Source organism: Tyto alba, unplaced genomic scaffold (genome assembly GCF_018691265.1).
Source record: "Tyto alba isolate M040663 unplaced genomic scaffold, T.alba_DEE_v4.0 Super-Scaffold_1000006, whole genome shotgun sequence".
In the NCBI taxonomy this organism is placed as follows: Eukaryota; Metazoa; Chordata; class Aves; order Strigiformes; family Tytonidae; genus Tyto; species Tyto alba.
Window position 1 is genome coordinate 4,665,764 of NW_024881272.1, and position 23,822 is coordinate 4,689,585.

The window sequence follows — 23,822 nt, forward strand, 5'->3', positions numbered from 1 at the left end:
CATTTTGCTCCCCCTGGGGCTGTGGGCAGGCAGGGTGAGCTCTGCCGATGCTGGTAGTAACGCCGGCTGCTCTCCCTCTGCTTTGCAGGTTCCCATCGTCTGCACCAAGGAGGGCTTATGGACGGAGGAGTTCAAACTGTGCGAGAGCTTACGGGGCACCTGCCCACCGCCCCCGGAGCTAAATTTTGTGGAGTACAAGTGCGAGCAGGGACACGGCATAGGTGAGAGCATATGGAAGTTAAACAGGAAACCAAACCTTATGTTGACTCAGCCTTCCCAGAGAGCTGAAGGCCATGATGACTCTTCTTGTACCAATCCCTACTAAACCTATGAAAAAAAATCCTGTTTTCTCTTTCATCCTCGTTCCAAACACAGAGCCGCGGGTGGTTTTATCCTTGTGCGTGCCCTCGTTGTACTCATAGGCAAGATTCAAATCTAAAGCTGGCTCCAGTGTAAGCATCTCTCTTGTCAGAAGGAGCAGGGACTTGTCTCTAAGGCAAACCCAGCCCTTCGCAGTAATTTTCCTAATCTCTTGCCATCCATGCCTGCTGAGGTCTCTCTGCTTGTTAACACTGTTGAAGTTTGCAGGGTTAATGTGGCAGATCCTAGATAAAAGCTGCAGTGACAATCATGTGTAACAGGGCACTTTCACCAGACGAGGGACCACATCATCCACTTCTTTCTCCAGAACTGGGTTGCTTTGTGCTTTCAGGACAAGCTGCAATGCTCAGTCACAGTTGTTGCATCTCGTCTAGCATCCCACTGGACAGGATGTTTGAGCAAAGCCTGTATCACTCTGAAGCAAACACACTAATCACCTGGGTCTGATCAAAACTGTCTGAGCTGAGACTAAGGGCAGGGCCTGCTAAGGTTAAGCTTTTGACAGACCTGATGTGAGTCTGGGGTTAGGGCTGGCATCCACCTGTTTTTCCAAGGTAGTTTTCGCAGCTTTTTTTTCTTCCTGGGTCATAGGAAGGCAGTGGGAATTCAGTGTGGTAGAAAAGCTATGAAAGATGCTTCCTAACATGTCAACAAACATCCTAGAGCATCCAGGCCAGACTTATTTTCATGCTGGATCCCACATGCTGCCAGCAGGGCTTGAATTTATCTCTTCGGGCGTGTTTAATTTTCCTCTCATCTGGGAGAAGCAAACTGGCCACAACTCCTGTAGGCTCTTTCATAATTCATGATTTGAGGAAGGAAATGTCATCCTAGGTTGGGAGAAAAAGGGTCTCCTCTATGTCTGCCTCTATCCTCGGTGAGGAGCCCCACACATTTGGGTCTGGTGCCCTCCTGTAAGACATCATGGCCTGGTTCCTGATGAGGTCCTCCAGGCTCTCTCTCCTCCCGCAGGTGCTGTGTGCATACCCTCCTGCATCATACCTCCCAGCGACCCCGTCATACTGCCCGAAAACGTAACTGCTGAGACTATGGATCACCGCCTGCAGCCCACCAGAGTCCAGGTAAATGGGGAGGTGGATTCTTCTAGCAGGAGGTTTGCTGGCAGTGTAGAGGGGAGCCCCCCCTCCTCTCTATCTGGCGTTTTTTAACCAAAATCTCCTTGCCTTTCGGGTGAAGAAGGGTAAGGCTTGGAAAGACAAGCAGCATAAGTGAGCTTGGAGGTGGCTGGTCCTCTCCGAGTTGCTGCCCAGGCTGCGTGCTCTGGAGGTGCCTGCTGCTCCCCATAACCAGGTTCCAGTGCTGAGGTCCTCTTCCCTCTCACCCCTTCTTTCTCCTCTTCCCTCCTCTGCTGACCCTACTGCACAGCCTCCTGCTCTCCCGTACCAGAATTCAGCAGAAGTTATCAGCTCCCAAGCCAGCTTTCAAGGACTCGCAGGATACCACAACGAATGAAGTTAAATGCAGGAATCCCGCTGATTTTTCAGGACGCACCGCATGCCTAAATCTCCTAAGCTCCTGTTATTGTCAGCCAGTGTGCTGGGAGAGCAAAAACCGCCGCTGGCACGGCGTGAGGCTGGGTCCCCGATTACCTGGCAGCAGAGACACAACCCCGGGCAGGCATCTCCCTGCCAGGGAGAAAGCAGGGCACTGTCAGCTGAAAGGTGTCTCTGGCTGCCAGGACCCGCTGGCTAGCCGGTTGCTTCTGGTGCTGGAACAGGGTAGCCTTTCCCTCCCCATCTCTTACTCATTTTGTAGGCAAAACAGCTCAAATAGCTCAAATACTTTGGATCCTCACGGCACGACTTTCCCAAAAAGCAGCTCCGCTGGGGTAATATTTCTTAAAATAAAACCGAGATGCATAAGGAAGGAGGTGGAACAAAGAAAAGCAAACAATCTTCCCAGGAGCCAGCACTCCCATCCAAAAGCTTTCCCCTCCTCCTGGGAACCCACAGGAGGCCCAGCATCGTGCTTGTGGATACTACTGTACGTCGCCTTGAATCAGACCCGCGACGGATCGCTGCCGGGGGGTGAGGACGCCCGGGGCGTGTGGGATGGTTAAGCACGAGCCTTGGAAGGAGTCCTCGCCTTTGAGGGATCAGATGGCTTGGCCCGTCGAGGTGGTGGTTGTTCGGCTTCCCTTTCACCGCCGCTGCGGGCTTTCGTGCAAGGGAGGCTTTTTGCAGAGAGGAGGAGGAGGGAGGGGAGGCGTTATTTTAAGAAGCGGTGCTCCCCCTTGCCAGGAGCTCTCTCCCTGGACTGTCTTGTTTTCCTCTCTGCCCTGGCTTCTGCCGCTGCTTCCCGCTTTGCTCCTCCAAGCCTCCAGCAGCTTGCCATTCCTAGGAGCTGCTGTGCTCCCAAGGTGATGGAGAGGATGGGGAAAACCACACAAGGAGATGCAGTGGCCACTCGGGGATGGCACGGTCCTGTTTTGCTTTCAGCTCTGATTCACTGCATCCTGCAGCCGATCAGGTTTGTCCCTCTGCTCTTATTTCCCAGCCCTGGAGTATGTGTATACTAGAGTATGCTAAAATGCCATTTAAGTTGCACAACAACCACATGTGATACACCCCAGTGGGGTTAGGATGCAAACATGCTCCGGGCTGAGCAGGAATGGGCTAGCTCAGCAAGCATCCCCAGCTCCCTCCGGGTCTGCCTTCCCTGCACTGGCTGAGGATGACCAGGACCTCATCCTGCCCCAGGCCCATCACGGTCTCGACCAAACGTGCAGCAGAAGGACCTGCAGCAGGCCTGCGTGGGCAGACCTGCCTCATCCCCAGCTGCCCTGCCACCCGGGAATGCTGGAGCCGGTCTGCCTGCTGCCGCACATTTCAGATGGGAGGCTAGGAGAAAACATATGTGTCCCTCTGTGCGGCTCCTGCGCTGTGAAGGGCATCCTAGGACACTTTCACAGGCCAGCCATCGTTTTATTGGGGCCTCAGGTTTCAAAGTCTGCCTGAGCTTTACAAGGAGGAAATTGCATGTGCGGTGGGGCTTTTCTTCCCCCTGTATAATCATGAGTGCTCCCCACAAACCCCTGCTGAATGAGCGGGATGACTCTTTCCAGCACGATGAAACTGAGCCCTTCGCGTCTTGCTCTTGTGTCCAGTTGGCTGCAACGGCTAAGTTCGTGCCTCGTAAATACCAGTGATAACCTGAGCCCTGCGAGTGAACATGAGTCTGGAGTATCTGCTTCAGGCCAGGTCTGGGGAGGTGAGTCCTCCTGGGCCCCGGTTCTCGGAGCCTGAGCAAGGCTCAGTGAACAAATTGATGCAGGCACCGAGTGATGATGGGCAGAGCCCCCCATCCCGTACGAGCGAGAAGCTGGTGAATCTAGCACCATGAAGAGAGGTGATGGCAGACTCAGCCTGCTGTGGCCCCGGGTGGCTTCATCCCAGCTTGTGGCCAAGGCAGCCACCGTGAGGTGGCACTGCCAGCCAAACCCACTTCTCTGGTGGTCCCTGCTATCTCCCTCTGTCCTCTTGCAGTTGCGTGTCTATATACACCTACATATCCATGCACACATGTCTATCAAGCCTCTGCCTCGAACACTGTGCATCGGTTTTGTGGGTGAACCAGGTGTGGCTGCCCTGGGTTTGATGGGCTCCAAAGGGTTTCCCCGCTGTGCAGAGGTGCAGGGAGGGTCCTGGGAATGCCACCGCCGTTCTGCACCACCGCGACGGGCAATGCAGGGTTGTGGCAGACCCTCTACCTCCAGAAAGTCATCGGTGGCTGGTGCCATCCCTCTGCCACCTCACCTAACAGCTCTTTTCTCCTTCCCTCCTCAGCATATTGTGTGCACGGGCAGGCTGCGGTGGTATCCAGACCCCTCCGTCATCCACTGCATCCAGTCGTGCGAGGTAAGACCCCCCCACTGCCCCCCAGCACGAGTTGCCTGCTCCTTGTAGGAGATCTCCTGGCAATGAAGACTCACTCCAGCACAAAGCCAGATGGTTTTAACTTCATGTTTGCTCTGAGCAGGGCCAGGGCTTGCTGGCTGAGCAGAGAGGCCAGAGCAAGCGTCCTTGGGTATGGTCCCCCACAGCCAGGGCGATGCTGGGGAACGAGAGCTGCAGAATAACCCATTTCCTTCCTTTCTTGCTGCTTCTTAGCCAGCCCGGGCAGAATGTTCTAGCAAAAGGATTTCACTGGCAAGGGGTATCCCCAAAAAGCCTGTGTTGACTCCAAGCCTGAATATTTCCTTAACCAGAACCGTAATTCTAGAGTAACGCGGATCTAGAAAAGCCCTGCGTGACTCACGCATCCAACCAAAACAACTAGGATTTCCAGCCTCGTACATGCAAAACAAACCACTCCTGAAGAATCTGCAGACAAAGAATTCCTTGCAGAAATTGGTTAGCCGCTCATTTCACTTTGAATAATGACCAGGCAGGAGAAAATCACAGGCAGCCCGGAGTCAGTTCGCAAAGGAAATTAAAAGTAGGCAGTCTTTGTCAAGGACTAGTTGTTATTATGATTGAGGATAAAAGGAAAAAGGAGGGGGTATTTTGGAATGTTGTATGCTGAAAATTTGGGATTTTTACCAAAAAGGAAAATGTAAATGAAGTTTGCATACCAAAAATAGCCTTGGGTTGTGCTGATTATTGTTTTTATGTGCTCATTTCAATGCAAATGATCGCTTTTGCTCACTGATTCTGCCTAGCTCAGCTTTTTGTTGACTGAACTGCGGGAGAAAGGGCAATGTTGCCAGGGGCGCATCCCCAGGAAGGAAATGTTATGGGCAACAGAAGGTGCAGCAGTTATTTCCCAAACTTGATGGCTGTGTTGTGCGTCTCTACCGCGAGGCATGGGCTGCAAGCATAGGGGAATGAGGTGTTGTGTGCTAGAAAGGTGTTTGATGGTTGAGCACCAGAGCCTAGTGAAGGATTTTCCAGTGTTTTGGGAGCTCTGGGTCTTTCTAAACCACATCTTTTAGCTTAGCTCTAGGGAAATGTGTTTGGATGGGCTTATGTGGAAGAGTGGTTGTGGTAATCCTCTGTATGGTTCTCCTGCTAGCAAGAGAGAACTGCTCCTTGTGCTCTCTGGGAGCTGATCCTCCCAAAAAAGAAACAGAGGGGGTGTGGGGTGGTCCTTAGTCCCTTTTTGTAGAGCTCAGGTGAGAGAAACCCACCACAGGTGTGAGGATGCTCCGTTAGTCTCTGGTACACCAGACGGACCCTAGCCTTTCCTCCTCTATGGTTCCTACACCTCGCATCGGGTCTGGGTCTTCAGCAAGAGATCCTGTAGGGAACGATGAAAAATGCCAGCGTGTGTGTGTGTGAGAGAGAGAGAGAAAGAGGGGAATCGACTGCCTGAAGGCCCAGCATCTCACAGTAACAGTCACTGTTTTCTCTTTCGCCACTCAAACATGCTCATGGCTAACACGGTTTCTTTCTGTTCCTGGATGCTTGTCATCCTCTTTTACTCTTAGAAAGTGATCCTAGAGAGCAGTCTCAGCTCTCTAGGAGGCTAAGCAAGCCAAAATCTTTCAGTGTTCTACCAGAGGATAGAGAGTCTATGCTCTTCATCACCCTTGCAGGCTTTTTAATGCCTTTTCTGCTTTCAATTAATCTTTCATCAGGAATGACCAAGCAGTACATACTCTTCCAGCTGAGGTCTCACCAAAGCCCTGCACAAAGCTGCTTTGTGCTGGAAATGTCTCTTTTGATAGGACCCAGGACTGTGTCTGTTGTTTCTGCAGTTGCATCAGTCTGGCAGCTCAGAAATAGCCTGAGGTCAGCAAGTACACCCAGATCTTTCTCTAGCTCCTTTGTTTCCAACTGATGAGTTCCAAGCTAACAGCAGATGTTTTACCATCAGTACAAGAGTTTGCCCTTTGATTTTATACAAGTGAATGTCATCCTGTTTCTCTCTAGTCCTTCAGGTCATCTAACTATTTGTCAGATATCCTGATCCTCCTCTGTGGAACAGTGCCCTCTTCCTTGTTAGCAGTTTTATTAGCACAGACCTATTTTTAAGGTCACAGTCACTCACTGTAATACTAATGAAGATTCATCCTCAGATTATTTCTTTCACCCTGATCATCTCCTTTTTGATACAGCTCACAGCCACCTCCTCCTTCTTCTCCTCCTCCTCACTTGTCACTGTATGTCTTTGATTATTCTTTTCACTGAGTTTTCTTCTACGATGCTGCAGGTTGTTAAGGTTAGGCTGATAAACCAAGTCTTTGTAGGTAACTTTTTTCACTTGTGTTTTATAGTAGTCATTGTCTTGCCATAAAGAATAATTCTTACCAAAAGTGTCTCATTCAATATATTGCTCTGGGAGCTGCTGCTCAACACTGGGAAGAAGGGAGGTGATACCAGTCCCTCTGACCACAGAAAATGCACTGAATGTTGTTTCCACCACATCAGTGCTGGTTTACATCCTCATCCCTATTCATCTCCTGCCTCTGTCCTTGTGACAAAAAGCACTGCAGCTCTTGGAGGCCATTTCACTTGGGACCCAATTTCTTGTGGGATCTGGGGACATCAGACAGCGAGAGTCAGGTAAAAATGGAATATAATCTGTAATCTGTCCTTGCTGCATGGTGTCGCCCACTACACCTTCTTTTCATTTTCTCCCCTTCATTTACCTGCACAAGAAATGTTCTGCCCCTGCAGAACATAGTCCCTGCTGGGTCTGACATGGGTCAACTTGACTTGTCATGTTCATGGGACATCTTAGTCGCGGGTTCCTCCTCATTTCACAGTAATCCCTCACTGGAGACACCTCCTTTAGGAGCCCAGTCTCTGCTCTCCACTGGGCAGTGAAATGCTGTTCCAGTGAGCTGCTGAAGTCACCTCAGGTCCGAGTCACCCCTTGGAGATGCCGTTGCCTCCCCCCATTGACTGCCAAGCACATGTTGGATGAAGAAGCTTTCTCATCTAGATGCCTCAGTAAGGGGAACAACCCTATGGTAAGAGAAATCCAGGCCACCTGACTTCTTGTACCATCTCTCCCGGGTGGAGTTACTCCAGGCTGGGACACGGCAGCAGTAGCCAAGTCTCAACCTCCCCAGTCCCAGCTGGAGCTTTGCCTTGAGTTGGAAAGTTCAGGTCACCATGCAATGGCATTAGATGGAGTCTCGCTCACCTTTATTGTACACTGGCGGCGGATCAGCTTGCCTGCTCATCCCTCTCGCTCCTCTCCCCACCTCCCTTCTCTTTCCATTAATGCGGACATTCATCCGCCTCACGGTCTCTCGCTGCACCTTGCCAAGTTCCCCATCCCCAGAGCAGGGAGGCACGTAGCTCAGTGGACAAGGGAGGGAGGGATGCAAACCCTTCCAGGAGCCTGTCAGGAATACAAGTTAGCACTGAGTGTGCTTCGCCTCTCGAGGGCCAGCAGAACACCTCATCCCCTGATGTTAGTACCGGGGGGTGGAGGAAGGGGGGCTTGGGGCTGGGTCGAAAGGGAAGTGGAGGGGGAGAGAAACCCCTCCTCCTCGCCATGGTTTGGGAGGAGGCAGTCGAGGTGCTGGTGGTGTGCTCGGTTCCTGCAAGGGAGGTGTCTGCAGCATCTGGGGCAGGTTCTCCCAAGCCACCCCAACGTGACCGCCCCTCAGCTGTGCTCCTCCTGTGCCCAAGAGCAAATGAGGCTGTTGACTTCAGAAGAGGGGAAAGCACGTACAGTGATCCAGGTTGTTTCTTTGAACTATTCCTGCCATGGTCCAAAATAGTCGAGGCATGCGTGTGGCTGCTATTGTGCAACTCACTAGCTCTGCACCCCACGATGTCCCACCACAGGGGCTCCTGTGGTTCAGTGTTGTGGCTGTGGTTTAGATGAAAGAGTTCACTTATTTCATCATCATGATGTTTACCCAGTGTTACTCACAGGATGGAGTAACCACCACTGTCCTGCTCAAATGCACGCAGAGGAAGGCATGCTGCTCTTGCAGTGATCAGAGTGACCGTGGGCAGGCTTGTTTGGGCAGCCAGTATGTTGTGCAACGTGCTGTCCTCATCTCCACCTCCAGCTCTATTTCATCATTGCTTGCAGGTGGCAAAGGGTTAATTACAAGGGATTTAATGCAGCATGCTCTGGGCAGAGCTTCATACTGGTATGGTAGGAGCTGGACAAAAGCTACTACAGCTGTAGGCTGCCCTAGTAGGGTAGCAATTCCTTCCTGATGCAACTCGGTGCCTTCCCTGGTTGGGGTTGGCTTTGCCTTGCTTTCTGTGAGCAGCCCTGCCTGTGTGCTGGGGGAACGTGCAGACACTTTGCCTTGAGGTCTCCACTTCACACCCTGGGTGAAGATGAGCCACACCAGAAAGCTGTTGTGAGCTGCTGGGAAATTTCTCAGGTCTTTCCTGCATGAGGACAAGGTCTTGCTGCCCTTGTGCGTGCTGCTGGTCATGTTATCATGATCGTAAAACACTCATCCGTTCCCTGTTTTGTGGTTTTCCTGAGCTATTACAATGGAAATGATGAGATAGGGATTGAAGTGTGTTTGTGTTCTCTAAACTTTCGATCCAACAGGTAGTGAAGGACCCCGATGAATCCTTGGCTCTTCCCACCAGCACGCACAAAACCCTCGCTCCGCACGTCTGTGGCTTGTGTCCAGCATTTGTCAGCCAAAATTAACCCATTAAAGGGTGTATGCAATAGGGACAGTGGGAAGCTTTATCTAAAATCAGGGTCCTGCTGTGCTTCAATGTGACAGGGGACAAGATGCAACTCACTCCCCGGGCAAAGCACTTCAACTGGGGGCCAGAGGCATGGGACCCTTGGTTGTCCCTCCTCCCAGACCTCGGGGGGCTCTGATTTTGTACCATGGCAAAGCTCAGCACAGGAAACCAGGCAGAAATATGATGCTGGTAGGATGCTCTGCTCCAGCAAAGAGATCCTCTCTGCTTTCCTGGAGCTTAAGGCAATGAGGACTACAGGCACCCCAGCTTCTCCAAGCAGATTCTGTAGAGCAACTAGGTATCGCAGGGCGGTCAGAATTTAGTCACCCTCTCGTGATGCTCACATCATCACTCTCTCATCTCTTGTCCCCGTGGGAGAATTTCAAGACACCTTTACCCAGCCTGCACTCATTCTCTGTCTGCTGTCTGGCTTTGAAAATGCAGAGAAGATCCTACTGGATGTGACTGCTGCTCTTGTAAGCAGGCAAGAGGCAGACCATGTGACTGCTGCTCCTTCACAAGTCTCACCAAAGCCAAAGTCACCAAAGCCCATGTGTTCCAGGTCACCAAACAGGACTCGATGAGTTACCCTAGATTCTGGTACATTCTGGTTTTGGATAGTACCTGTTGGCCTCCACATCTCAAGAGGATGTAGCGGAGCTGGAAAAAGCAATCAAAATGATTAAGGGGTTGCCACAGCTGCCCTTCAAGAAGACCCTAAATCAGCTGAGACTGTTCAGTTTGGAGAGCAGAAGACGGCTGAATGTTTGCCAAGTCACAGAGGTGCTGGGTAAAATGGATGCAAAACCGGGGAGCACTCACTAAGGCTGTCAAGGGGTTTGTTTGAAACAGGCAAAGGAAAGTGCTTCGGACACAGTGAGCACTGGACTCTGAAACTGGCTGCCACGTGAGGCTGCAGAGCTGAGTGGTAGCTTTAAGTTCAAAAAGGGATTAAAAAAATTGGTGGACATCAGGGCCACAAATAGATACCAAAAGGACCAAGTAGAGCGAGCTATACTTTTCACCGTGCTTAACGCAACAAGTGCAGATGGTGGGGGAGTACGAGGAGCATGGAGTGCAGGTAGTGGTCACTTCTGGATCAGACCTGGCCCCTGACTGGTGAGAGCAAAGCCCTTCACGCTGGGGAGGTGGAAGGCAAGACGGGGAGCTCTCTGTGTACCTGCTGGGTACATTTTCATGCTGCTCTTGGCATGAGCGGCGCGGGCTGCTTAGCATGGGACATAGCCTTCCAGAGGATGAACCCAAAGAAATCTACTCCTCTTCCAAAAATCTCAGCTGAAGCATACTTTTCCTAAACTGTGAGGTCTCTGTCCCCTTGCGCACGTGTAGAGTGTGATTATAGAAACCTCATTTTCTTAACAGACAAAGGAGAGGGAAATAAAATGATCACACAGCAGCATGGTGCAAGGACGGGACAGGCGCAGCTCTCCTGCCTGCAGGGACAGGAGCCTTTTGAAAGATGGGGGCCTTTTGGCACAGGTAGAACCACAACATCCACCAGTGGTGGTGGAGCCCTAAAGAGATGGAAGCAGCCCCAGCCCCCCCCCGGTCCCTGAGCCACGCTGTGCAGCCCGGCCTGCCCTCGGGATGCCCTGACCCATGGCTGCTTCTTTGCCCAATTCAGCCCAGGTGCCATCCCTCCATCCCTGTCCGCGTCCCGCTTCCCCCTCTCCCAGCAGTCACGGTCGTGCAGCTGGTGACACAGAGGGAGGGAGGAGTGGAAAGCCACTGAAAGCACCCCCCTAAAATAAAAATCAATGAGTCGCTTCTGATAATAAACAAACATCCCCAAGTGTAGCCCAGCCAACCGCTCTTCCAACACGAATATTCATTCCCCTTCAGCTCCTTCATCCCTTGTACATTGTTTTTCTTTCTGTTTAAGATCTGTAACAAGAACTTGGCAGAAACCAGATACAAGTGGGTCAGGAGGCCCTTGTGGTTTTCAGGGCTTGTTTTCCATAACCCGTTCTATCCTGCAACATATTTTGCACAAATGGCTTGGCAGGAGATCCAATCCATGGCGGCAGGCGAGCCGCTGAGGGCAGGATTGCAGGCTGGTGCTGGTGGCAAGGGAAGTCCTGGCTTCTCTCGTGTGCAGCATCAGCCCTGGGAATGATGAGTGCTGGAGACCCATCTGCGGGAGCCACCAGGCTTGCCAGGAGCACTATTGATACATGACATCTTCCGCTGCTCCCCTGCCCTTGTTCTTTCCTGCTTCTGTTATTTTTCTCCTGTTAGCACTGAAAAGTGTAGGAAGGACAAGGTTAAGGACACCACCATGAATAGATCATGGACACGGATGCTTTTATGGAAGCAAAGACCTGCTCTGATGTGTTCATCTACACCAGATTTCCATCCTTTTCTTCACTTTTGTTCCTGTGGACAATGCAAAGGCCTTTCCAGATCACTGTCTGCTGAGACGTGCGGGGTCTCTGAGGAGCAAGGCCCAGAGCAGGACAGGAATAAAGTAATGTACCCCCATTCCAGCAGCAGAAGTGTGTCTAAGCCAAATCCTGGCCTGGGACACTGAAGTACTTTCAGACACCATGAAGGCAAGGACCTGCTCTCCCAGTACGGACATCTACAGCAACACTCAGGCTGGAGACCAAGCAACAATCTAACCTCCCCGCCTCAGACACTGACTTTGTCCAAACTCCATCCAGACTGATTCAAATGGGCCCCAGTTGTTTGCAGGAAACCCATGTCCAAGGGGCCCCCTTGGTCCTGAAGAACACCTAATGCTGCATACCAAGACTGCTGGGAGCTGGGCTGTTGCTTGCCCTGGGCATGGCGGGACAAGTGATGGCACATAGGCTGAAACCAGACAGCAGGATGCTGTCTCCCAGTCTGTCACCTCTTCCCTGAAGCGTTCTTTCGAGTATATGGAGTATTTTCCCAAGCAACAGGTCTCTGTTTTCTCAATGAGGCCTGGCGAGAAGGATGTTAGAGCTGAGCAGATGTTCCTGAAGACCTGAGATGTGATGAAAGCGGTCTGCACGCTGAGCTGATGAGTGAGTGGTTCAGGGACACCAGCAAGCTCAGAAACAATTGGCATTTCTCCGTTTTGCTTTCTGGCTGCATCTGAGGTGACAGGGCAGGTCCACAATGTCTCCAAGCAAGCCATCCTGTGAGCATGTGGCTCCAAGGGACAGCTGCCATGGTTCAAAAGGAGCAGAGGGACAGCTCAGGGGACAGAAACTGAGGGAGACAAAAGTGGTGGATGAAGTGCTGGCTCTGTAGGAATTTGTTTCTCTTTTCTCTTCTTCAGGTCACTTGGTACCAGGTGTCTCTAGCCAAATTTCTAAAGCTCTCTTCCCCTGAGCAAGTGCTCACCCTGCCTGCTTCGCTGCAATGGGCCAGGTAGAGTGAGCTTGCTGCTCAGAGTGGCCCAAGGCAGTAAGGCATCCCAAAAAGCTTTTTGAGCAGAAGTCAGCCCTGTTCCCTCTCTGTCCCTCTCTGTGTTTTTCAGAGCTGATTTCCTCCTTGCGTGCCGGAGAGCCTCAGGAAGGAGAGAGGGAAAGTGAATGTGCTTGGGGTGTCGAGGGGGGGAGGAAAAAAAAAAGGATAAAATAAAAGACACACTGCAACAGAGAGAGGGCCAAGAAAAATATTTAATCCAAACAATGAACATTGTCATTTCCTCCCACAGTCTGCATTCCCAGTCAACTTCCCTGGGCAAGCAGGGAGAGCCAAGAATGGCCGGGCTCTCTGCCTCACCAGCGTGAGTGTGTGTGTGTGCAAGGAAAGGGATGTGTCCTGGGGACACTGTGCTACAGCATCGCTTTAACTAGCTCCTGCCACGTCTGTGGCTGAAGGGACTGACACTGGCCTGAGTTTCCCACAGGGAATCGGTGGTTTGGAGTAATATTGGAGGGATGTGGACAGGGATGGGAGGGGAAATTTCCAGGGACCTAAGCTGGGGTGGGGGTTGCATAGGGGCTTTAAGTGAACCAGCCTTTTAACAAGGCTTTGGGTACCTTTCAACTCCTCCCAGAACTTTCTGAAATATCTTGGCTAGTGGTTGAGGTGGAAAAGAAGGAAGGGCATCTGGCAGGGAGAAGCTGCCCTCTGCCTATCCCTGGTCAAGGGCTGCTGCAGGCTCCTCGTGCTTTCCTTCTCCCGTGCATCCCTGCCACATGCAGCAGCTTTCAACTGGGATGCTGCTTCTCTTGCCGTGTCTTAGGCAGCTGATGCTGCAGCCCAGGGGCAGCTCAACGTACACATCCCGTGGCTCTGTAAACGCTGGTTTGGGCTGACGTCCTGTGGTGGGTTGACCCTGGCTGGACACTGGGTGCCCGCCAAAGCTTCTCTGTCACTCCCCCTTCTCAGCTGGCCAGGGGAGAGAAAATATAGTGAAAAGCTCGCGGGTTAAGATAGGGATGGGGACTTCACTCATCAGTTGCCATCAAGGACAAAATGGATTCAACTTGGGGGAAAAAATTAATTTAATTTATTACCACTCAAATCAGAGTGGGATAATGAGAAATATAATCAAATCTTAAAACACTTTCTCCCTATCCCTCACTTCTTCCCGGGCTTAACTTTATTCCTGATTTCTCTACCTCCTCCCCTGCCAGGGGGACAGGGGATGAGGGTTGCAGTCAGTTCGTCACCCCTTGTTTCTGCTCTCCTTCCTCCCCAAGGGGAGGACTACTCACTCTCTTCCCTTGCTCCAGCATGGCATCCCTCCCACAGGAGACAGTTCTCCATGAACTTCTCCAGCATGAATCCTTCCCACAGGCCAGGGTTCTTCACAAACTGCTCCAGCGTGTGTCCCTCCCACGGGGTGCAGTCCTTCAGGAACAGACTGCTCCAGCGTGCAGTCCCCCATGGGACCACAGGTCCTGCCAGGATCCTGCTCCAAGCACAGGCTTCCCAGGAGGTCACAGCCTCCTTCGGGCATCCCCCTGCTCCAGCGTGGGGTCCCCCATGGGCTGCAGGTGGAGATCTGCTCCCCTGTGGGCCTCCCTGGGTGCAGGGCACAGCCTGCCACTCCATGGTCTCCACCACGGGCTGCAGGGGAATCTCTGCTCCAGCGCCTGGAGCATCTCCTCCCCCTCCCACTTCCCCGACCTTAGTGTCTCCAGGATTGTTTCTCTCACATATTCTCATTCCTCTCTCCAGCTGCTGCTGCTGTTGTGCAGGTTTTTTCCCCCTTTTTAAGTACGTTATCCCAGAGGCGCTGCCACCGTCACTGATGGGCTCGGCATTGGCTCTGTCGGACACGGAGGAAGCTTCTAGCAGCTTTTCACAAAAGCCCCCCCTGTAGCCCCCCCTGCTACCAAAACCTTGCCGTGCAAACCCAACACCCATCCCTTTGCTGTGAAATGGGCGGGGGCTTCCAGCTGTGCTAGGTGAGAGCCTGGCCCTGGCTACTGCTGCTTCCTTGCTTCTGGTGCTGAGCACGTGCTGTTGCTTTGGGGGGCTTGCTCTTGAAGACCTTGCCAGGCGGTGGCTTTTGGGAGACCATGTGCACAGTGAAGGGAGACGTTTCCCTGGCAGAGGTTTATCTCCCAGCCCTGTCCCTGCCCGGCCATCTCCCTCCTGTCTCCTCCAACCGCTCTTTTCATCACTAATGACTCATCCATTACAAAAGCAGAGTTAACAGCGGTGAAGCTGATGTACCGGGCGTGGGTCTGACAGCACAGCAGCTTTTCGAGGTCTGTCTCCTCTGCCAAAACGATGGTTCCCCTGTTCCTCTGAGGCTGCTTTGAAAGCTACAGCTGAGAAGGATGAAGACACCTGCACCTCCTCAGCTGCAGAGTCACGCGCGGCCATCTCAGCATACAGAGGGTCCAAGGTCAACGCCCAAAATACTGATGCCCAAAGGGAAGAATGCAAGGACAGCAAAGTCCATGCTGACTTAGAAACAGCGTAAAAGCAAACTACTCACCCTCCTTGTATGGGAACAGCACGGTCACAAAGCCCAGGACTTGCACAGCCTCTTGAAGTCTGGGCGGAAACTTTTTGCTTATTAAGCCTGGACTTGATCCTCTGAAACTGGGATCTGGGCTTTCTCTAGCTATGGACAGATTGAAATTGCAAGCGCTTTCCATCCCAGCAGCAGTGCAGAAGAGCCTTTCAGCTCTTCGGTTACACAACTGGCCAGGTGCACGCTGAATGTTTTTTTCTTTTTTTCCACCTTCCTCCAAAGCATCTGGAACAGGTCATTGCCAAAAGCAAGGTATTGGGCCTTCAGGTCTGCTCAACCAGAGCAAAACCTGCATTCCTCGGAAATAATGTTCATCAAGCGCCCATGATGCAGCACCAAAATATGTACGATACCGATGGCATCTGTGATTTAGTGTTCATGCTCCATCTTTCCTTCACTCTGTCACACCCTTTCACGCTCTTTCACAGTGAATCAACCTACAAATAAGGTGGATTTGAAGAAAAGCATCTGGACCCTGCCCGCCTCCCTTGATGGCACCGGGGGCTCCCCGCCAGGCAGGACGCCAGCCCCGGGGAGGAAGCCAGCCAGCTTGGCCCTGGCCCCGGGGACTCTGCAGGGACGGTGGAAAAACACTGCGCAGACACTGCTCCCTGCACGGCATCTCCCAGCAACCTCGAGAGAAACCGCACCGCCAAGCCCTCTGAGATGCTGCTGCTTGGGATACAGAGGGATCTAGCCAGTCCTTTCTTACATCCCTCCTTTGCCTGCAATACTTATTCTTCTCTTCTTTTTTTTTTTTTTTCTTTATTTTTTTCTCTTTTCATTTGTGCCTATTCCCAGCTTTGAGACCGTGTGTTTTTTTAGCCTATTTAAATTGCCAAGCACTTGATTCACAGTTACTATTTTTATGCCGTCAGCAGAGGGCTTGGGTCCGGCGGTGCCAGATGCTTCACCTCCACGTGCTAACACATGCCCCACTGAAGCTCCTGTCTGAATAAACAAGGAAGATGGATGGTGCAAGCGGGGAGATTTGCTGACGCAGCCTGGTTCCCTGGCTGCCTCGGCGGCACGCCGCCTAGCCGAGCAGCTCCCTATCACTTAACGTGGCATGGAGCGGTTGCAGCAATTACCTTATTCATTTTTTCCCAGTTTATATGAGCTGTTTCAACCAGCCCTTTTCCCCCACTCGCTGGAGGATGCGTATTCCGGCAACTGAAACCCAGCTGGCTGTCTCCTTGGATCACATCCGTTGCCTTTGCATGGCACGGTTGGGCATTGACATTTTTTTTTTTTTTTTCCTGCCAGCATCTTCAAACATTGTTGGTGTTTCTGCAGGTCACCAACATGGGCAAACCTCCTTTCTCCCACCTCTGGCATTGCTTTCTGTAGAGTCACACGGCTCAAGCACAGGCTGAACACGGTCTGTATGGGTTTTCCCCTCTCACATCACCTGCTCTTAGCACATTGCATTGCCTGTGTCCACTCTTGCAAGACCAAAATGAGACTGATGGGTGCCTGTGCCCTCAAGGGTGACCCAGGAGCACCTTACTTTGCTCTTTCTGCTTGCAGAGTTGAAACTAGCTGGAGATTCTTGACAAGGCGAAGCAACGGGAGTCACTGTCTTCTCCAGGCACTGGGCGAGGAGCAGGGCCAGCAGTCCCCGAACCCTGCGCCTGGCTCCCTTGATCCTTGAGTCCAATTAGTCATTTTTTATTTTCCCGTCATATGTTTTTCCAATGTAATTTGGAGCATGAGTTGTTAAGTTTCCCCAACAAGTGTTGCCATAGGAGCCTCTATTTGTTTAGGGTGGGGTACGGCGGGTTGAGAGGAGGGGGCAATTAGCCCTAATAGGTGTAGAGAGAAACTAAGAGCCTCTCACTCCCCATCCTGCCCCTGCCTCTGTCCTCCCCCCACCTTGCACACAAGATCTGGAAATCGTTTCAGACCTGTGCAGCCGGGATGGGCAAACCTCCCTGTAATTGTATGGAAACTACTGAGGCGGCGGGTGTTGTTTTGCCAGTGAGTCATGACATATGGAGCAAAGCTCAAGGAAAAACTCCACCGCATGGAAGGCTGCAAAAGCAAATCACACCCAGAAGAGCTCTTCCCTGCCAGTGGCCCTGGCCGGTCCCCTGCCTGCATCCCCGCACCGGCCAGCCCCAGCATCCCTGCCCTGGCCCTCCCGGGGCTCCAAGCTGCTTCGTGGCTCTGAGACCTTCTCTGATGACTGCCATTTAAGACTCACTGATGTTTTTTGATGGAAGAGGAGTGTTAATCCTGTTGCATTGGTGAAATTGCACCCCGGTCTCCTCCGGACATGGTTTGCAACAGCAATGATGGGAACCAAAACCCTTCTTGTTTTTGAGTGAGCAATCCTAACCCCGCTGTGCCTTAATTTCCCAGCAGTAGGAAGGTGCGCTTTTCTTATTCTCTGATGAGGTCTTCCAGGAAAATGCAATCTCTCTGAGGCTGCCTGGATTTGGCCCGGGGACTGTGGCACTGATAGCACAGACAGACACGGTGGTTTGCCATAATCCCCACTGCTACTTCCTAAAGTGACATTAGCTTGTGTTGAGGTAATTTCTGTTCCTGTGAATCATGATGACAAAAAGCCACATCGGTTCTCTGGTTTTGGCATGGCTTCTTCATGTGAATTATTGGCATTATCAGCAGTCCCACATGTTGGCTTCGGCTCAGTGGAAGCAGAGCTAGCGTGGTGCGGTGACATGTTACAGATGGCTGTCATTCAGTTTAGGAATATTATGGGCCAGTGTCCATCAAAGGCCGGGTGCAGGTATTTTCTGACACCCAGTTGTTGTTTGGGGCCACCCGATCCAGTGAAACGGGTCAGCTGCTTCCATGAGCAAAGGGGTGGCCAGGTTTCCACCGAGAGCCCTTTCTGATGACAGCAGTCCTCCTGGAGGTTGGCCACGGATGCTGGGCCAGTAGCTACCATCACAGAGCCTGGAGCGGGAGAAGCATTTCATTACTAATCACTCAGCTAATGAATGGCCTCTCCACTCTGTTAGCACATTTGGTTGTTGCTTGGCAATGCTGATGTGTATCTGTGATCAATAAACCTCAGCTGCAGATAGTTCCTGACAGTTCATTGCAAGCACTTCACATGCACATTGTTTGGTTGCACCAGTCACCCTGCATTGTTTCTCAGCCCTAGCTGGCTGCTTCTCAGCCCCAGTTGCTTGTTTTTCTTTGATCAGATGACTCATGTAGCTAAACAACAATAAAATGGATTGCTGAATGGCTTCTTGTGCCATTTAACATTTCTGGACAGTAAAGCTATTCTGCAACAGCTTTCTGTTTCCGTGTTTGAGCTGAAAGTAAGGAAGGTTTGTTAGTGATAGAGCATGTATCTGAGCTTCACCAAGGCAAGCTGGGCTCTGCAAATCCCCAGTACTCCAGGCAGACCCAACAGCGACTCACAGGAGAGCAGCAAAGGGCACTGGGCTGTGCCACGCAAAAAGAAGCCACCATTGTTTTGGCAATGAAAAATCCCCCACCACTCAAGCATACAATTTCCTTGCCGAGGGTGAGATTTGGGCCACAAAGAACAGAAATGAGGAGGAAGATGGCCACGTTGCCAATATTTCTGGTTACCAGTAGTATGGTGCCCTCTCTGCTCAATCCAGAGTTGGATTTTGTCTGCAGGGAGCTAGTGCTTAATGGCAATCCCTTCTTTTTATCCTAGCTGGCCACCAGATAAGCAGCACTGTAGTCCAACCTGGCAAGGTTTGGTGGAGCCATGTGCTGTGGACAGGGCTAGAGCCTCCACTGGAGAGTCTAGAGGAATTTGGGGACATGTTGCTCAGGGTCAGAGCCTTTGGAAAAGGCAAAGTCCTTGCCAATGCTTGGCTTGGCTTGAGTGCAGGTACTTCTGGGACACTCCTGACCTTGCCGAGCCTTTCTCGTAGTCCAGGGGAGATGAAGCACCTGCCTTCCTGAGATTGATTCTCTAGCAAGATGCTCTGTCGATCCTCGTAACAACCTCTCTGCACGCAGCTGCGCAAGCCAGGACACCAAGCTCGACTTCAGAGCCAAGCCCTGTGGGAGGAGGGATGCTGGAGAGAAGAGTTGGGTCAGCTTCTTACAGAGCCCTGCCCCGCCTGTGAACGTGCAGAGGGCTAGATTACAGTGGAGAGACGTGAGAGTGGTGCGAGAGGTGGATGAGCAGATGGGGTGATGAACTGACTCCTAGTTGGGTGGCAATGGACTCCGTGGGGAAGCGCTGAGTGATATGGGAACGGGGGCTTGTGGCAATCAGGTTGGGGTCCTCTCTAGCGATGTGGATTTGCTTTCTCATTTCCTGACACAATTCCCCGATCCTTGGCCTCTGGGCACCCACACCTCCATACACACCAGCCAGGATCCCAGTCTTCCAGTGCTCTTTGGCTTTGAAGAGGGCGCTGTGTATGGTGGAACTGAGCCTTGGCCCTTATCAGGGGTGCACAGGGGCCTTGCTGAGGACCTGGGATCTCTGCTTTGGGGGGAAACCTTATGGTTTTGAATAACCTTTTCATCAAAGGCTCGTTTCTCTGCCTAGCCCTTCCAAGCAGACGGCTGGTGCGACACCATCAACAACCGGGCCTACTGCCAGTATGACGGGGGCGACTGCTGCTCCTCCACACTGTCCTCTAGGAAGGTAAGTGAGCATCTTCTGCGGCACTGGCCAGGATTTAGGATTAAGCCGTGATGGCTAGCCATGCTTTTTGGCTTTGCTGGCTGTGGAACCGAGCCTGCAATGCAATTCTCCCACGAACGGAGAACAAACCCATGATTTTAAACCAAAGCCAGCTGAAGCTGATAGACATCATCCCACTGATTAACAGCAGGGTTTGGACTCAGGCCAGTGGGACTGAAAGCTCAGCCCAGCTCCCACTGAGGTTCACGGGATTCCCTCTCGTTTTGGGAAATGAGTCCCAAAGAAATGGCTTCCATAGAATGTAGTGCTAGCCATGGTGAGTCAGAAGTCACCTTGTCATATAATTGAGAAATCTCAGGGGATTTTTTGGTCTGATCCATTGGCATCCGCTATGGGCTGTCTTTCCCTCCCAGTTCTCCTGGGAAGTGAAGGAGGGAGGAATAGTGTGGAAGGAGCAACTTGGCGTTGGGGTTGCACAGACCATTCTTTGTCTCCCATCACAACCTCCCCTCCCACCTAACTTGCTATCCAGCACTCACAGCCCATCCTTCCTAAGCATATCCAACAGCAAAACAAATCATAGGGCATGAGATAATTTCTCACTGCAAAAATATGTGTATTTGGATCTTCTCATCTTTGTTGTGGAGCTTGAATCATTTTTCCTTTCATCACGCAAACACACACAGAGAAAAGGAAAAATAAAATCCTGGGAAGATCCAGTTGAGATAGGAGAGAAAAGGCTTTACACCCAAGCGATGAGTGAAACCTCCACAGCGATATCATGACATCTTGGAGCAAGGCATGGCTCTCAGGAGGTCTGAGACATCTGGATCTCTGGCCAAAATAAAGGATGGGTTCGCAGTGGAAGGTGGGGGGATTCAGTCCCATGGCTCCCAGGAGACCCAGCCCCAGCTCGTATCTGCCACAGGTCCCAGATCTCCTGCAACCCAGTCCTCCAGCATGTCTTTGTTAAGGCAGCTGCAGGAATGTGGGGCTTAAACAGCAAAGAAACACTCCAGCTTCTCACTGGCCCAGGCTGTAAAAAATCAAATGTGCTTCCACAGTAAGAAAAACTCCTGGGTCTGAGCCTGGTGTGTATAAAAGCTTTGGAGGAAACTGTTTTCTCAGCTCCCATGGCCCAGGACTGGGCAACTGTCAGCCAGGAGCCAGATGCTTTGCTGGTGCCCTCCCACCTTGCTCTGCTGCCACCAGTTGAGGTGATATAAGCTGGCTTCGGTCGCATACAGTTGTTGTAGAGAAAGCAATGTACAGTGAGTCTCTCTACCTGCATGGGATGTCTCAAAGCAGCACGACTTGTGGGTGTCCGTAGATGGACTCACTGGCTGCCCCACTGGAGGTCGTTCCGCTCACACAGCCTCCAGCCTATATGGGTTTTCTTAATCCATAATGCCCAAGAACTGTATGCATCTACCCTGGCTCCTATATTGGGTAGTGTGGAGGCCAACTTTGGCAGCTGGAAGCTTGGTTGAGTTCCTTCGAGAGTTGCAGAGAACAAGGCTATGCTACCTTCATGTTTTGCTGAGCCTGGAAGAGCCAGGAGTAGCTTGAAGGACAGGTCTGTGGGCTCAGACACGGACAAGGAGGGCTTACTAACAGGGGCCAGAGTAAAGCTGAAATCTAGAGGTGCCTCACCACTGCTAGCTCTAGTCTAAATGTCTCATACTTACCAGGGGAGAATTCTCCCCAGGGTTTGACACTTGGGGCACAGGACTCAAGCTGACCCTTGGTTGCAAAACTTGAAACACGAGTTAACAAAAAGGAAAAAGCTAAGAATAAAACTCAGCTGGCGACAGCTTGTATCAGAGCCCATTTCTCAGTAAGCGTGGAGCCAGGCAGTCTCCACAAGGCCAGCAACACCAGGGCACAGCCCGAAGTGCCTATCTGTCTGTCCGTACCGGGGTGGAGAGGGCTTGCAGGGACACAGGAGCTGGGGATCTCAAAGCAGAGGCTTACACCTCCCTCCGGTCCCCCCTAGGTGATCCCATTTGCTGCTGACTGTGACGAGGACGAATGCACGTGCCGCGACCCGGCGGCCGAGGAGAACCAGTAGCGGCACCTCGAAGGGCTTCTCTCGGTCAGACGAGCGCCGGAGGAGCACCGGGGGCCGCTGGGGAACGGCGGGGTGCAGGAGGCGTAAGGGAGAGCCGGGCAGGGGGGTGGCCACTGCCCACGGAGGGGATGGGGGGAGGCCACCGAGCAGCCAGCGGGCTGCCATGCGTGGCGGTGCCCTCCCCATCGCCGCTCCCTCCCGAACCCCACCGGGACACGGGGGCCCGGCGCGCGCGCTCGAGGGGCTCGGCCAAGGGGTCCGGCGCCGCCTCAGCCGTGGGCTGGGCTGGGCTCCACGCCGAGAGCCTGGGCGCTGCCACGGACGTTTGTCCTGGTCCGGCGTCTGGGTGGCTGTCTTTGCTCTGGACTGTGTCACTATTCACCCCTCTCTGCTGTACAGGCTTCTTTTAGCAAGGTCGAGGTAGTTGTGATCTCTCTACAAATATTTAAACTTAATTATATATATATATATATACATATATATAATATATATAAAAATATATATTATATTTTCTTTGCTCTTGATGAAGCTGAGAAAGGATATCCTTTGTCACACACCCATGCTGCTGTGAAGTACAAACCATTGGGAAAAGCACAGGTCGGGGTGGGAGGAGAGGGGGATTTCCCCTTCCTTGCTGAGAGGGAGCTGGAAGCGGGACAGAGAGAGAAGCCAAACACCCAGGCCACACCAGGAGAGAGGTCCCCAGGCAGGTGGCGTGGAGACTGCGACCTCACGGTGCTCTCGGCATCTTGCAGACACCAGGTTTTGCCCTTGGGATTTGCCGGTGCTTTGCCTTGCTCTGCTTAGGGTCCTGGGTCAGGGTTTTGAAGCTGAGAAGAAACGCTGCTGTGGCCTTGCGTCCCCCCCGGCAAGCACGGCCGGTTCGGCGAGCGCTGCTGCCCCGAAGGGCACCACAGACACCCATCACCGCTTATTTCAGAGCGCTCTGGGAAGGGTTACGTGTCCCTGGGGATCGCTGCGTGGTCAGTAGGAGCAAAGACATGCAATGGTCCCTCTCTGCCTCGATCCCCCTGGCCACCGCACACCCAACTAGATGGGGGATGTAGCGGCCAACCCAGAGTAACTGTATGAATGCAGGATGATGAGGTGGTCCTTCTTTTCTTTCCCCATGTCTCCTTTCCAAACACGAGTGTTGTCAGCAGTTCTCAGAGGAGACCAGACCCTGTAATGTAAGGAAAGACAGGGCCTAAACAATCTGTCAGGAGACTTTGAGCATCATCTTTTCCTTATTGCTGTCTCTGTGGCTGAGCCCATCATGATGGACATAGAGTCACTGACTTTCAACAGCCTCTTGCTCCTGTAGGCACTAAGTGAAAATCTTCAGATTCACTTCTAGCCCCAAAGAAGCCCAGCTAGAAACTTTGCCCCCCCCATAGCTGATTCCCAGAAGCTCAACCTGGCAGCCTGGACCCAGCCCCGCAGAGGCAGCGGGTAGGGAAGGAGGCTCCAGCTGGGGTTATCGCTGATGGTTTTGTGTGGCAAAGAGGCAGAGAAAAAGAATAGAAAGAAGAGAGCAGAGCAGGGACCACGGAATAGGAGCACAGACCCCGGTGTCCCTGGGTGCAGCTGCAGGATGGGACCAGGAGACCCACGGCTGTCTGGCTGTGTCCTCCCCGCACAGCCTGTGCTGTGGAACCAGGCTCCAAGCCAGGGCTTGTCCGGTGCAGGAGCGATGGAGAGAGGGTGACACGGTGTGGAGAGACCGGGGATTTTCAAGGCATCCTTTGGCTTCCACTAGCTCCCCCCCACCCTTTTTTGTCAGGCAAGTTTTGTTTTACTGGAGGACAGGATTAGGGGTAGAGGTGCCTGGACATCCCTCCAGCATCCAGACAGGAGATGCGTTGTCCTTCTCCAAGCCGTTTCCTGATCCCAAGTGTCCCCCATAGCAGGTCACCTCCTGCCTGCCCTGGCCTAGGCAGGGATACGGAGGGAACGATGGGCCCCACCTCCTCTTGCAGCAGGGACACACTGACATTTCTGTTCCCATCATGTACAAGTGACAACACCCCAGGGTTTTCACCCAAACGCACGGTCAGTTTGGCAGAGAGATGCAATTTTTTGACAGAGATCCACTTTTCAATCAACCCCCCCGCCTCAAACTACCCAAGGAAATTCAAATTAAAAAAGCCC

General features: G+C 52.3%; 1 protein-coding gene across 1 annotated transcript in view; it reads left to right on the forward strand.

The window, feature by feature from the left end:
• Positions 1-21,786, forward strand: part of PAPPA2 (pappalysin 2) — a 93,548-nt gene extending 71,762 nt beyond the window's left edge. Inside the window, exons 18-22 of the mRNA XM_042786352.1 lie at positions 89-221; positions 1,354-1,463; positions 4,188-4,259; positions 19,502-19,600; positions 21,597-21,786. Of these exons, the coding sequence (XP_042642286.1) occupies positions 89-221; positions 1,354-1,463; positions 4,188-4,259; positions 19,502-19,600; positions 21,597-21,671 (489 nt within the window). The 3' untranslated portion in view covers positions 21,672-21,786. The remainder of the gene's footprint in view (positions 1-88; positions 222-1,353; positions 1,464-4,187; positions 4,260-19,501; positions 19,601-21,596) is intronic.
• Positions 21,787-23,822: the final 2,036 nt, after the last annotated feature.